At 32.9% G+C, this 16,013-nt stretch overlaps 1 protein-coding gene and 1 long non-coding RNA gene across 2 annotated transcripts; one reads left to right on the top strand and one right to left on the bottom strand.

The window, feature by feature from the left end:
- Positions 1–3,614: 3,614 nt before the first annotated feature.
- On the top strand, positions 3,615–15,929 carry LOC117329700 (mitochondrial import inner membrane translocase subunit TIM16-like). Its single transcript, XM_033887779.1, has 5 exons — positions 3,615–3,689; positions 4,233–4,327; positions 5,550–5,723; positions 13,371–13,493; positions 14,052–15,929. The coding sequence occupies exons 2-5, from the start codon at positions 4,322–4,324 to the stop codon at positions 14,136–14,138; spliced, it is 390 nt and encodes a 129-aa protein (XP_033743670.1). The 5' UTR covers positions 3,615–3,689; positions 4,233–4,321; the 3' UTR covers positions 14,139–15,929.
- LOC117329701 lies at positions 5,465–13,355 on the bottom strand. Its single transcript, XR_004533253.1, has 2 exons — positions 12,946–13,355; positions 5,465–5,745 (listed from the first exon to the last, which is right to left on the bottom strand). It is a non-coding gene; the product is annotated as an uncharacterized LOC117329701 (long non-coding RNA).
- Positions 15,930–16,013: the final 84 nt, after the last annotated feature.

The following is a 16,013-nucleotide window of genomic DNA, read 5'->3' as shown; positions in this document are numbered from 1 at the left end:
CAGACAATATGGATTCACAAAAATATTGATATCACACCAGACAATATGGATTCACAAAAACATTGATATCACACCAGAGACAATATGGATTCACAAAAACATTGATATCACACCAAAGACAATATGGATTCACAAAAACCTTGATATCACACCACAGACAATATGGTATTCACTACAATATTGATATCACACCACAGACAATATGGATTCACAAAAACATTGATATCACACCACAGACAATATGGATTCACAAAAACATTGATATCACACCACAGACAATATGGTATTCACTAAAACATTAATATCACACCACAGACAATATGGTATTCACAAAAACATTGATATCACACCACAGACAATATGGATTCACAAAAACATTGATATCACACCACAGACAATATGGTATTCACTAAAACATTGATATCATATCACAGACAATATGGTATTCACTAAAACATTGATATCACACCACAGACAATATGGATTTACAAAAACATTGATATCACACCACAGACAATATGGATTTACAAAAACATTGATATCACACCACAGACAATATGGTATTCACTAAAACATTGATATCACCCCACAGACAATATGGATTTACAAAAACATTGATATCACACCACAGACAATATGGATTCACAAAAACATTGATATCACACCACAGACAATATGGATTCACTAAAATATTGATATCACACCACAGACAATATGGTATTCACTAAAACATTGATATCACACCGCAGACAATATGGTATTCACTAAAACATTGATATCACACCACAGACAATATGGATTCATTCACTAAAATATTGATGTCACACCACAGACAATATGGTATTCACTACAATATTGATATCACACCACAGACAATATGGATTCACAAAAACATTGATATCACACCACAGACAATATGGTATTCACTAAAACATTGATATCACACCACAGACAATATGGATTCACAAAAATATTGATATCACACCAGACAATATGGATTCACAAAAACATTGATATCACACCACAGACAATATGGATTCACAAAAACATTGATATCACACCACAGACAATATGGATTCACAAAAACATTGATATCACACCACAGACAATATGATATTCACTACAATATTGATATCACACCACAGACAATATGGATTCACAAAATCCTTGATATCACACCACAGACAATATGATATTCACTACAATATTGATATCACACCACAGACAATATGGGATTCACAAAAACATTGATATCACACCACAGACAATATGGATTCACAAAAACATTGATATCACACCACAGACAATATGGTATTCACTAAAACATTGATATCACACCACAGACAATATGGTATTCACTACAATATTGATGTCACACCACAGACAATATGGTATTCACAAAAACATTGATATCACACCACAGACAATATGGTATTCACTACAATATTGATATCACACCACAGACAATATGGATTCACTACTATATTGATATCACACCACAGGCAATATGGTATTCACTAAAATATTGATATCACACCACAGACAATATGGTATTCACAAAAACATTGATGTCACACCACAGACAATATGGTATTCACAAAAACATTGATATCACACCACAGACAATATGGTATTCACAAAAACATTGATATCACACCACAGACAATATGGTATTCACTAAAATATTGATATCACACCACAGACAATATGGTATTCACTAAAATATTGATATCACACCACAGACAATATGGTATTCACAAAAACATTGATGTCACACCACAGACAATATGGTATTCACAAAAACATTGATATCACACCACAGGCAATATGGTATTCACTAAAATATTGATATCACACCACAGACAATATGGTATTCACTAAAATATTGATATCACACCACAGACAATATGGTATTCACAAAAACATTGATGTCACACCACAGACAATATGGTATTCACTAAAATATTGATATCACACCAGAGACAATATGGTATTCACTAAAACATTGATATCACACCACAGACAATATGGTATTCACTAAAATATTGATATCACTGTGACCACAGACAATATGGATTCACAAAAACATTGATATCACACCACAGACAATATGGTATTCACTAAAATATTGATATCACACCACAGATAATATGGTATTCACTAAACTATTGATATCACACCACAGACAATATGGTATTCACAAAAACATTGATATCACACCACAGACAATATGGTATTCACAAAAACATTGATGTCACACCACAGACAATATGGTATTCACTAAAATATTGATATCACACCACAGACAATATGGTATTCACAAAAACATTGATATCATACCACAGACAATATGGATTCACAAAAACATTGACATCATACCACAGACAATATGGTATTCACTAAAATATTGATATCGCATCAAAGGGAAAATATACAGTTAGGGCGAAAGAATTGTACCGGCGACTAAATGTTGGATATTACCTTTTGCATTCTGACACTGCCTCACTTTTGGACTTATAACATATGTTGGGCTTTCTCGATCCCCTGTGAAGAAGACTCCAGTGAACCAAACCCAGGTGGCTACAATAAACACCAAGAGATACATATAATGAACAAGAGATCTAAATATAATTTGGTGAAGTACTTGGTCAAAATTACTCCACGAATAAATGGCAACTTAATTGGCTTGCCATTCAAAAAAGTAGAAGTCGACCTTTCTTTCCACGGTTTGTTGAATTGTCTTATAATGAAATGTAAACAATTGGCATGACTTTCTTCCAGTCCATTGAGTAGGCATCAGGATATGCCGTTCTGGTCATTCCTGGTGCAACCCTCTCACTCACTGATGGGTGCCAACACAGGGGCTTGGCACGATTTTCCAAATGATGGTCCATATATATATATATATATACATACATGTATATGGGTCATCATTTGGAAAATCGTGCCAATTAAGCCCCTGTGATGGGTGCCAATCAGAAACGTATATCATGATATATACGTCTCTGGTGCCAATCAGTGAGCTTCAACTACTATTTTGAAGGCGTTGGCCACGGACTCATGACGGACTAGGGGCAGAAAGCTCAGCAGAAGGCCAGACTTGGGGCAGTGTCAATGGAGACATTATGAAGCTAAGGAAAAGTTGTTTGGAAAAAAGAAGAGATGTCGATCGCGGCCTCATAGGAATGTAGTCGTCTCCTACGAATTATGAAATGGGAACAGCAGGTAATCACATGTATTATGATTTATCCGTAGTGTCAAGGACACACCAACATAGGAATTCAAAGACACACAACATAGGAATACAAAGAACAGAAATAGAATCAATTAAAAGAAAGGACTGGAAATAAAGGAACCGATATTATGGAATGTATTAATATATAAACAAATAGTTTTCAGGCTTCTTACAGTGAACATCAAACAGCCTATTGAAGAAAAATAAACTGTGTTGCTAAGTATTTTTTTTGCACAAACATAATTTCGTGAAACTTGGGTTGCCCATAAATTTCTGCTGCGATTAGGTTCCATGTCCCGGAATATATGAGCGCTGGCTGCTGTTATAAAGTTGTCCGGATATTTTCATGTGTACGGGCTCTCTTTTAGTGTGTCCTTTTTATTCACTGCGGTACAGAAATACCACACATCCGGTCCCAAGGAAATCTCCTTCAACATGCTTTCGCAAGGATAAGGTATTTCTTTAACGTTTAATCGTACAAAGCCCTTCTTCAACTTAACGCCAGTTCATTTTATATCAAGATCTGTTTTCTCTTTGTAGGTTCCCATTCATACAGTTTTGTTTTAATGTAAAAAAAGATGATATTTTTGTTTCATTTGCGTGTTAACTGATCACTAAGCGCTGAGCTCGAGCTAGAATTTATTGCATAAGCCAGCTGATGCCTGATTGTTGTAGTGCAATTTTTATACGTAAATACGTACTTGTCCTCAAGATAAGATGGAAGTCTTTAATCAGAGTTTCCTGTGGCCCTAGGCCTGACACAGTATTTGGCGTAGGACCACAGGGGTATGTCTAGTATTATATTGAAAAAATACAATCATTGTAAATTGACAGGTAGGACAAGAACATCAAACATAGTGTCAGGGCCAGAGGAAACTCGGCCAACCGTAAGCTCTGTATCAGATATATTGTTTTTTGCTGGAAACACTAGTACTATAATTATAAAATAAATAATATTTTCCTTTTGTTTGTGTTTACATGCTTTGATGTTTTACAGAGCTAAAACGTTTGGACAAGGAAATACAGAAGTAGGTAAACAACACAGCATTGGATAATTTCAAAGACTTCCAAACTTAAAGAAGAATCATGGTGGTAAGAAACCAAATTTAGAGGATTCATAGTTAGATCATTTATTAAACAGTCTTCCATTTTTTTGGGGGAATGTCAATACATTTATCATGATCACAATCTACTCCTATACGTATATGAGGTCTTATTCCACCTTATTACATTGGTGGATATTGCGACCTCATATCCCCTCAGCATGTTTTTCTTGTAGCTGCCAGCGCCCTGATTCTAGGGCGCGACGAAAAAGTGTCATAAACCATCTAAAACGATAATTCATGTTAACAAATATGTGTATGCTTACTTGTTGATGAAGTATCAATCCATTTATGCACAAACTGTTGATGGACACCTCTTAAATATAACTATATCCACAATAATTCACTTGCAACCTACTGTGTTAAATATTGGGTCACTAAAACAACTTTGCTGTTCCGGTTATTATAAATACGGAATGCAAATAAAACGGAAAACGTAGCGTAACATTTTCACAGCATTTCGTTTGTTTCGTCTATTTCAACTCCATATTTGGATAAACCGGAATTAACCTCGAGAGGTCACAATCAAAATAAGTATGGCGGTATATACAAATGGGACCTACGCTTAAACGACAAAAGAGGCTAATAATCACTGATCTTTGATATAGATATGGACACACATTGTGTGACTTTGTGTATTTATGATAGATAAATAGAATAAGGTAGGTCAGATCATATGAAATGTGAGTAAAGATAACTTTTAAACGACTTTAATTAGGTGGGTCACAGCAACAGGTTTTATGTGCGGTGGTGATTAGAGGTTACATGACCACCTGTCAAAATTTTCCTGTCGTGTAAACCTCTAATATTATTGGAGTAGATCACAATCGTGCAATAAATTTATTATTTTAGGAATGATTCAAATTCTTAACATCTTACAAAGCCTATGCTTTGCTTTCTTTATTCATATTTTTTACATCCTTTGAATTTTGCCATGCCAGAATTGGGGCATGCTTTCGAAGCATAGAAAGTAAAAGGATCCCACATATTTTCAAAGTGTCCATGGCGTTCAGATTATAAAAAAGGGGACATCAAAGCATTCTTTCAGTTTGAAGATGAATATATTTTAAGCAAAGAAAATTAGTGTGAACAGACAGTCTTGATCATCATTCAATGTTTACATTTCTTTTTTTTTCAAACTTATATCTTTGTACATAACTACTTTTTCTGAGATTTTATTTACTACTTCGTCTGGATGTTTTCTTTTCCAGCTTAAAAATATCATCCAGGTTGCCTTAGCTGGGGTCCAAGTTGTCGGGAAAGCATTTGGCAGAGCCCTCCAGTCAGAGATCAGAGCTAGTCAACAGGCAGCTCAAAGGCATGGTGGTGGCAAGGAAGGGCGGAGAAAGGCTGTCGCAGACACGTCTTCAGGGATGACCTTACAGGTATAGTTCACTGGGAATTAACCTGGTTTTTTTTTTATATTTGTTTTATTTTTCCAAGGCATATTATACATAGGTACATATATATATTTTACTTCGGAAACATTTACATACTTACTCACTCACTCACTCTACATTCTATCTTTTTGACATTCAAATTAATGTATATTGCATCTATTCACTCAATTGTTCAGCTTTCACACTATATATTCTTCCAAAACCTTTCATATTTAACGTCATATGGTTTCACCCTCTCACCCTAACAAACATACACACCTAACATCAATGGTATAAGATAAAAACAAACACAGATACACGTGGACAGGATACAAATCATAACATTTATATTATTTAATCTTGAACAAAACGACAAAAATCCATATAGACATATACAGACATACATAAAGAAGAGGAAAGGAAGGAGAAGGAAGAGAAGAAGGATGAAAAGTGGAAGAAAGAAAGGAAGGAGAAGAAGAAAAGGAAGGGAGTACTTTGTAATATTTTAAAGTATTTTTATTCAAAGATAGTACAAAAGAAGAAGAAAAAAAAAAAATAAATAAATAAATATCATACTTTACACAATTTATGCCAAAAGAGGAAAGAACTGGATGGTAGACTTGTTACTAAAAATGTAGATTAACTCAATTATATATATTTACTGCAATTGTCAGACACTGGGATTCCAGCAAAAGAAGAAGGTACCACATGTATGCGATTATTAATATTTAATACAAATAAATGTGTAATGTATAAGTCAATAAAACAGATTAAAAAAGTATTATTCCATAATCTGCAAAAGTTTATCCCATTTTCTCCATTCAGCCAAACATTTGTTTTTTTCTTTTTCCCCTTTTTTAGAGCTACAAAATTTTCTGACTTTATAATGATCATAGATACAATAGAGTAAAGAGTTGATATTTAAAGATTTATGCAGACATCTGTTTCTGTATATGTATTGTTTTATAATCAAAATAATTTGATTATCTACTTTAAAGGATGGATTTTTATAATCACCATCATATTTACCAAAAAGCATTGTTTTTTTATTTAGTCTAAAGGGAATAAATAATGCATCTAATAATATATCTAGACCTTCAAGAAGATTCTGAACTTGATCACATTCCCAAAAAAGGTGAACAATTGATTCAATTTCTGAGTTACAAAAGTTACAGAATGGATTGTTTGTTAGTTTGGCTTTGAAAAGAAATGAATTAGTTGTTAAGATATGATGTGATATTCTAAATTGCAACCAGTGTAATCGTGAGTTTTTACTTACTGTAAAAGGAAGTGTATATATACTACACCAATCATTTAAATTGAAATCAAGTACGTTAGACCATTTCTCTTTCCCTTTAGCAGTAATATCATTCTTTGAATTTAGAATATCATAAAATATCTTCGAGCCTTTATTAATATTAAGAAATATTGCAATATTGCTAGGTAAAACTGGATATACAAAGTTATAAGTAGTGGAATCAAATTCAAAGTGTTGTAAACATTTTTTTATTGCAGATATTACTCCATTATATTTCAAAAAGTTAGTGTTAATGCTATACTTTTGAATAAATTCATTAAAAGAGAAAAAAGTGTTGTTGTTTACATCTTTAAAGAAGTCACCAATGACATAAATACCCTTTTCATACCACTTAGAGTAGAAAATTGTTCCACCACCTATTGTAATATTTTTGTTATGCCAGACAGGTGTATGCAAGAGTGCTTTCCCTTTGACTATTTTCATATTAGTAGAGTTATCTAATCTTGACCAAGCCCTAAGTACATCTTTCCAAAAAGAATTGCTAATATTTTGTTGGCATAGATCTATATAGTTCCCTCCAATATTCATTAGTTTATCTAGGTCTAAATATTTTTCTAGTAGTGTTTTCCATTTTCCTGAAGATTGAAACAGTCGCTTAACCCAGCCAATTTTTAATGAATCAACAAAATTTTGAGTATTGAGCATTTTTAGTCCCCCATGAGAGTGATCTTGTACAATAATATCTCTTTTAATTTTATCCACTTTACTATGCCACAAAAATTCAAATAAAATAAAGTTTATTTTTTTAATTATCTTGTCACCTGGGTTTGGTAGAGCAATAAATAAATGATTAAATTGGGAGATCATTAATGATTTTATTAAATGAATTTTACCTATTGGAGTTAAGTTACGTCTGCTCCAAGCAGTAATAATATTTTTTAATTTTACTATTTTCTTATCAAAGTTCATTTTAATCATTTCATGTAGATCAACGCTGAAATCTATTCCTAATAGAGTGAATTTTTCTTTTCCCCATTTCAAGTTTAGTTCAGGTAGAAATTTATCTTGACTATATTTTTTACTGCCAATCCATACAATTTCTGTCTTATCAATATTAATTTTTAATCCTGACATTGATGCAAAAATATTTAATTCATTCATTGTTTCTTTAAGAGATTCCTCAGATCCATCAAGAGTTAAGTATGTGTCATCTGCATATTGTGAAAGTAAAATATTTGTATTATCAACTTCTATCCCCTTAATATGTTTGTTATTTCTAAGCCTAATAGCAAGAATTTCGGCACAAAGAATGAAGATATATGGTGCGATCGGATCCCCTTGTCTACATCCCCTTTTTATTCTGAAAAATGATGAAAGATTCCCTCCCTGATTAATAGAAGCTCCTACATTACAGTTAAACAATTGTACCCAATTTTTTATATAATTTCCGAAACCAAAAAAATCTAACACTTTTGCTATGAAGTTAAAAGAAACAGAATCGAACGCCTTTTCAAAATCTATCATTAAAACCATCCCCGGAATATCATTTTCTTCAGTATAATTCATAATGTCATATAAAAGTCTAGTGTTTTCCCCAATGTATCGACCTGCTATAAAACCTGATTGATCTTTGTTAACAATTATGTCCAAAACTGATTTTATTCTATTTGCAATAACCCCTGATCCAATTTTATATATAATATTTAATAAAGTTATAGGTCTCCAGTTTTTGATATATTGACGTGGTTTATCTTTTTTTGGAATACAAATTATTACACCGTGGCGTTGTGTTACAGATAATTCTCCTTTCATGTACCCATAATTTAGTGAACGGACAATGAAATACCCAAGTTGTTCCCAAAAATATTTAAAAAATTCAACGGTATAGCCATCAGAGCCAGGACTTTTATTATTTTTCATATTGCTTAATGTCTTATATGCTTCCTCAATAGTAATAAGTCCTTCTAATTTATCAGATTCATACATATTTAGTTTTGGGATGTTTTCGAAATCAATAAGAGAATCAAGAGTTATATCAGTTAAAGTATCATCTGAATTATATAAATTTTCATAAAAGCATTGGATTTTATCTAGAATTTCTTCTTGTTTTGTAATTAAGGTGCCATCTTCTAACTGAATTTTTGGAACTATTTTTGATGTAAAGTTTCTATTTTCCAAACTGAAAAAGTAATTAGTTGGTTTCTCCCCTTCTTCTTCCCACTTTGCCCTAGATCTAATAATGCTGCCTTTTATCTTTTTCGTTCTGATTTCTTCTAATTCTTTTTTCTTTTTATCAATTTCTATTGTATTTAAAACACTTTGACTTTCTAATTCTTCTATTGATTTTTGAAGATTAATTTCTGTTAAATTTTGTGATCTTTTCCTATAAGCAGCATGAGATATTGTTTTTCCCCTTATATTCATCAGAAGTGTCTCAAGAAATAGTTGGTCATCGATATTAAATTGTATTTCTGAATTTGGAATATTTTCTAAATTGTCTATATTATACATAGGTAAGCAATATTGTTTTTTAGTTTCTAGGATAATATTATCAACAACATCTATATATTCTACATCACTAAGTAACGAATTGTTAAATTTCCACAGTCCTTTACCTCTCTTAAATTCATGAAGTTGCATACAAATTTTGGGGAATGAATGGTCTGATCTATATCCTGTTTCTATGGAAGAATTTATTACTAACGACGAAATATTTTCTGAAATTAGGAAAAAGTCTAATCTAGACTGTTTTAATGGATTTGGCTTTCTCCATGTATATCTAATGCTATCAGGATGCTGTTCTCTATATATATCGACTAGGTTGTGGTTTTCAATTATTTCTAAGATCTTCTCTCTGGCTTTTGAATTGTTTATGTTTCTGTAACTCTTATCATAATCTTTATCAGGATTTAAAACTAGATTAAAATCACCACATATTATTATTCTATTATTACTGAAAATATCTATAGTATCATCAATAAGGTTAAAAAAATTAGGATTGTCTGAATTAGGGCCATAGACAGTAATCAGAGTAAATTCCATATTTCTAATTTCTAGGTTAATTGCTAAAAAGTTACCAGTTGAGTCCGATTTTGTTTTTTTAATTTTAAATTCAAAATTATTATTAAATAAAATTGCAACTCCTCTAGCATTTGATTTAAAAGAATTAAAGTAACATTCATATCCCCACTCGCTGCGAATCAAATTATCTTTTTCTGCTGTAAAATGGGTATCTTGTAGACAATATATATTATAATCTTTTGCTCTCAGATATGAGAAAATATCCTTTCTCTTAACGTGTTCCCCCAGTCCCTGACAGTTTGCTGACAAAATATTTAGGTCATCCATAATCAAAAGGTGTGGTCATACATCGGTTATAACATAATACATATATCCACTTACCATCTAAGGAGTTATGGTCTACCATCCAGAAAAGAGAAAGAAATGGAATAGGAAGAGAAAATGACAGAATACATAATAAAATCATATTGATGAAGTCTAGATCAACATCTGTTCATCACACACCTGGCCTGAAATTAAAATTGTCTGATTCGTCGCGACTCTTTCATGCCAAAGCTTATTGTACAATTCAATTTAAGCACTGTTGCGACTTTGACTAGTATACCGGAAATACCTTATCACGGCTAGTATTCTACTTGAATCCGGATAATATACATTTATGCTAATAATAATCAATGGTATAGCAATTAATCTGTGTTCTGTGACATTAGTTTATTAAAGTGCTGTAGTTATTAAAATCTGATTCAGTTGTAAACCGAAGTACATGTACATATTTATTATACTGTCACAGTCGTACTGATTACTTTACAGATATTATTTCGATATTGTATCCAGATCATAAGTATTATACTGGAAGATTTATATATATAACTACTGAACACTATGTATCACTACTGGGTATTATTATATGATTCCAAACATTTAAACTCAACCCATTACTTGATTTAACTTGTGTTGTTTTAAAATTGAAATATTTACACATGTACATGCAATGCACAAAAAAAAAAAATATACATGTACAATATACAAATGTATACGTATATTGCTTATCGATTGCTGACCTATATCAACATCTCAACTAATGTAGTAACATCAGGAGACAGACAATATATATGAAACTGCTTATATGCTAAGGCTCTTACAGAATATTATTTTTATAAAGACTTTTAGTTATATATATTATATAATACAGTCAAACCTGCCTTGAAGGACACCTCTGTACAAAGGACACCTGTCTATAGAGGACGGTCATAATCAGCTCCGCTCAAAGCAAACTGCTATATAAATTACTATAAATAAAGGACACCTGTCTATAGAGGACGGTCATAAGCAGACCCGCTCAGAGCAAAGTCCTATATAAATTACCTCTGAATAAAGGACACCTGTCTATAGAGGACGGTCATCATCAGCCCCGCTCAGAGCAAAATGCTATATAAATTACATTTATATATATATAACGAGCATCTATCTATAAAGGACACATGGGGTGTCCGCCATAGGCAGGTTCGACTGGATATATTGTAGGTAGTACTATTAAAAAAAACTATTACATAACATACAGGTACGATAATAACGTTATTTGCTTACCTGCTCACACCGAAATTTCCACACTCCAAACATATGTATAATCCCAACGGAAAATAAATAAACACACAAAACATATTTTACACATTCACATGGAAAAGAAAATAAATTTACTTGTTCCTGCAGTAATTAGATCGGAAAACCAGAGATCAAAATCTCTGGCGGCAGCATGTACTGCCTAAAGTTCCATACCGATCCTTTATAATAGATAGTCACAATATTTTACACACATAAACAAGTTTTCACAGTTATTTGTTTCCAGTGAAATTTGAGTCATCCATAAGAAAATCGTCTTCCAAAGGAGTATCGAACCAAAGTCTTCGTTTTTTACCATTTCTCAGGATTACATATAATTTTCCGTCAATGCTGTAGGAGTTTGTGACACCGGGAAGTCCAAAAGCGGTTTTCAATTTCTGCTGGTTTGCCTTTGTTAAGTCTTCAAACACTGTTAGTTTAGATCCTTTGAGTACTCTCCTGGCCTTGATCACTTCGTGTTTTTTCCGTCTCCGAACAAACTTGACAATAACGTTCCTTGGACGTCCCTGGGTAAATTTCCCTAATCTATGTGCAATGTCTATGTCCTCACTCTTTAGGGCAACTTTGAGTTTCGTGTTCACAAAATCAACAACATGTTCAACACATTTTTCCACGGATTCGTACTCCAAGTCGTCACGAAGTCCGGATATTCTAATGCTGTTCTTCCTTCCATGCTGTTCTAGGTCGTTATACCTCGGTTTGACTCTGTGCCTCCTGCAACTCACTAATGCGTTCTCCCTGCATCTTTACTACGTCTCGAAGTTCATCGTTGCTTTTTTCCAAATCGAAAATGCGACCTTCTAATTTGTCAATCAGTTCTTGATTTTCCCTCCGAATATCCGATCTTAGCTTGGAGATCATAGTACCCATCGAGTCGTTGGTAATAAGTGTTCCCAGTACTTGGTATATCTCCGTCAGACTGTCCTCTACGGATTTCTCTACACTTCCTCGAAGATTTCTTCCAGTGTACTTGGACGCCCCGGGCGTTCCACTTTGTTTAGCTCCGGCGTGTGGCATGATATAGGTATATAAAGTCCACTGTATAGTAAAGATATATAGTCCCACACTATAGAGTATCACAGGTGCGTGATGAACAGTATTCACCGTCGCTAGCAAGCCATTGTCGGTTTTCAAAATCGCTGCAAAAGCATATTAAAATCCAACTTTACGTTAAAACGTTTCCGTAGGTTGGTCCACACGATGTTAAAGTGTATGCTTGCCAAAAATCTTATAATAGCATTGTGGTGAAATAAGTCAGATATCGTTTTTTAGCGGAGCTCAAAAAAAAACGTACGTCCGGCTTGGTCAGTGTGACCTTGACCCCTTAACCTGGTTGTAGGAACATGAAGGCGAAATGTAAAAAAATGTTATGAGTCTGCTAACTCTACTATACTTTAAATTGTTGTGCGGCTTGTGCCCCCTTGGGGAGGGGGTGTGGGGGCATATAGGCCTTGTGATACCTGTGACCTTAAGACCTCCCCACCCCCTCCCCAATACATCTATTTTATATTTATTGAACAGCTTATATTTATGCCACAGTATTATCAGTAACTCCTGAGACCAGTTTTGCTCAAATCCCAAATGACATGAGGAGTGTCTCATTGGTTTTTGAGGATGATGCTACAATGGATTACAATTCAAGGGAGATAACCACTTAGCTATTACTTGCTCCAAGAATGAAATAAATATTAGATGTTTGGCATATTCTATTATTCATTAACCTTTTCAATTTTTTGTTGAATTATTTTTTTCAGGAAGCCACACAAATACTTAATGTATCAGAAGCAGACAGTAATGAACAAATTCAGAAAAGCTATGATCATTTATTTAAAGTAAATGACAAGTCAGTTGGAGGATCATTCTACTTACAATCTAAGGTAAGAAACACTATACAATATTGACATTTAATAACTCTGAAAAAACAGTTCTTTTTTAATTGTTTGTAATATATACTGAAACACATGGTAACAAAATCTCAAAATCCTGATTCAGTTTTGGATTTTTTTAATGTTTTGGTTATTTCTTTTTGTCATGCTGGCCTTTTTAAAGTTAAGAAATTTGATACATTATGCATACCCTTTAAAAAGACATTGCTTTATGAGAATCAAAAATGTGAAACTACAAGCTATTAAAGTCATTTAAATTGATATCAAACTTGGTTTGATAATACTTTCAGTGTTAAATATCAATGAAAAAGACCATCACTATGCTGACTAGTATTGGATACATTTTGTGTCATCACAAACTATGTTTTGTTTCTGAAAATGTATCTAGTCTCATAAGACGAAAAATTGCTTGAGGTTTCCAAACAAGATACAGAAACACAGCTATTGTAATGACGTTTCGGCACACTTTAACATCTATCAGTTTAAATGTGTTTTAGCCATTGTTTTCTTACTCTGAAACTATTGTATATAAATATCGTTCCTATTCAGGTTGTACGAGCTAAGGAAAGGTTAGATATAGAACAAGGAAAAGAAGGCCAGACACCACCTCCACCCCCACCAAAGGAGGACTCTTGATCCAGGATGATCTAGGTAGAGTGTGAGGTGTGCTAAGGTGTGTGTTTGAGAGACTGATTAGTGTGGAAGTTTGAGTGATTTTTACTTGTACAAATGTATCGTCGATTTATACAAATGTTTATCCGATTTGTAAGTTACCGGTAAACAAAAAATGTTTTCAAGAAGATTATATTCTATTAAAGGGTCATTGTCAGATCATTTTTCTGTTTTTCTTTTCTGCTGTTCATATTAAGACATTTGGTTTGATCTCGAATATCCGGTCCTTATCACCACTTCTGTAGTTGGGATGTGACAACTCCTTACCAGGGGATCATATTTTAGTGCTCTCAATTCGATAAGTAAAATGAGACATTCTCAATGTGGTCTGTTTATCAAGGATGGCAGGGGATGATGTCTATTGAGCTTGTGTCGTTCCTCTCCCACCCAGTGATAATTCTACAATATTTTTTCCCTAAGTAGCGTCATAATTATAGTTCTACAGAGTTTACATTGATTGTTGACTTTGTAAATGATGTCGAGTTAATGTTATTTTTCATTTTCATTTCCATGTATGTCCTATTTGAAAACCATGAAGCATCCAGATATAAAATATATGGGGAAACCAGGGAGACTACAGGTCTGCTTTCCGTCTGTCTTGTACATTTATACTACATTCATAACACCAAAGATTGTCAGCGTTCTAGTGGCTTCATTCATTCAGAGACTAAACTTCACGCAATGATCAAGAGCCAGAACATATGGGACAAGTTTGAGTTTCGGGTTTTTTGTTCAAGGTCAAGGTCACTTATCATAGTGAGGGCCGGTTGTTTGTGGGATTGCGTTAGGGATTTTGTCCTGAGGTTTGAGAGAGAGATTTGTTTTTACAAATAAACAAATACTAATAAAATCACAATATTAATAAGTTAAATTAAACAATAAATGAATGTAAGAAGTATTTGTTAAGAATAATGTGCTTCACAATGTTTAGTTTTTAACTCTGATATGTTAAAAAAAATGATTTCCATTGTACATTTACATGGTAAGGAGTAAAACTGGAAATGTAATTTTCTATTGATGACATACATTAAGAGGTTTTGAAATGCTGTATTGATGAAGAAATGTTGTAAGACTGATTTGTAATCTTAAACAGCGACACTTTTACTTAAGGATCTCTTGTTTTGAGATGTCATAATTCATAAATGGGAAACTACAACCAATTACAGATCAGGCAGATAGAGCTTAACATGTAACTAACACTTAAAATATTTTGAGGTTATCAAAATGTATACTTTTACCCATACAACTGTTAATTGTTTTCATATATCCCCAATAAATGAAACTATTCTTTTCAACTTTCAAATTCATTTATTACTTTGAAATTCAGTAAAAAGTTGATATTCGTGTTGCAAGAAAACCTTCATTTTAGACCAAAATCCCTTAAAAATCATCAATTTCCCTTATTGGTCTCCAAAAAATATGGCATGTAATATAGGGTATTAATTATATTGCTTACATGCAGTTATGTGATAATCTTCTCATAAACACAATGTTTTGTGTTTGAATGAAACTTTCTGAAGCACTATTAATTTATTTTGTCTGATTCTCATAAGGAAATGCCAGTATTAGTTTTGCCAATGGAAATTTTACTTAATAATGAAATATTAATCATTCCAATTGAAAATGTAGATTTTGAGGTGGTGGATAGCATGTATCCTCAATAGCCATTATCTTTGATTATGTGTCTCCTCTCCAAAGGAACTCTTCAATATAAATCACATCTCATGTGGAGTCTTTGAACACAATACATGATGATGAAGAGAAAATAAAAAAAAATGATAGGGGAGGTAACTCCGATTCATTTTTTTTTATTCATAAATAAAAAAACATTTCACTAAA

This window comes from Pecten maximus, chromosome 6 (assembly GCF_902652985.1).
Source record: "Pecten maximus chromosome 6, xPecMax1.1, whole genome shotgun sequence".
Taxonomy (NCBI): Eukaryota; Metazoa; Mollusca; class Bivalvia; order Pectinida; family Pectinidae; genus Pecten; species Pecten maximus.
This window is presented reverse-complemented; position numbering and strand designations above follow the sequence as displayed.

What these genes read in the sequence shown, in the direction of transcription:
- LOC117329700 (XM_033887779.1), top strand. An exon ending in CTTCAGGGATGACCTTACAG is followed by an intron (nt 5,724 to 13,370) that starts GTATAGTTCACT and finishes TATTTTTTTCAG; the next exon opens with GAAGCCACACAAATACTTAA. An exon ending in CATTCTACTTACAATCTAAG is followed by an intron (nt 13,494 to 14,051) that starts GTAAGAAACACT and finishes GTTCCTATTCAG; the next exon opens with GTTGTACGAGCTAAGGAAAG.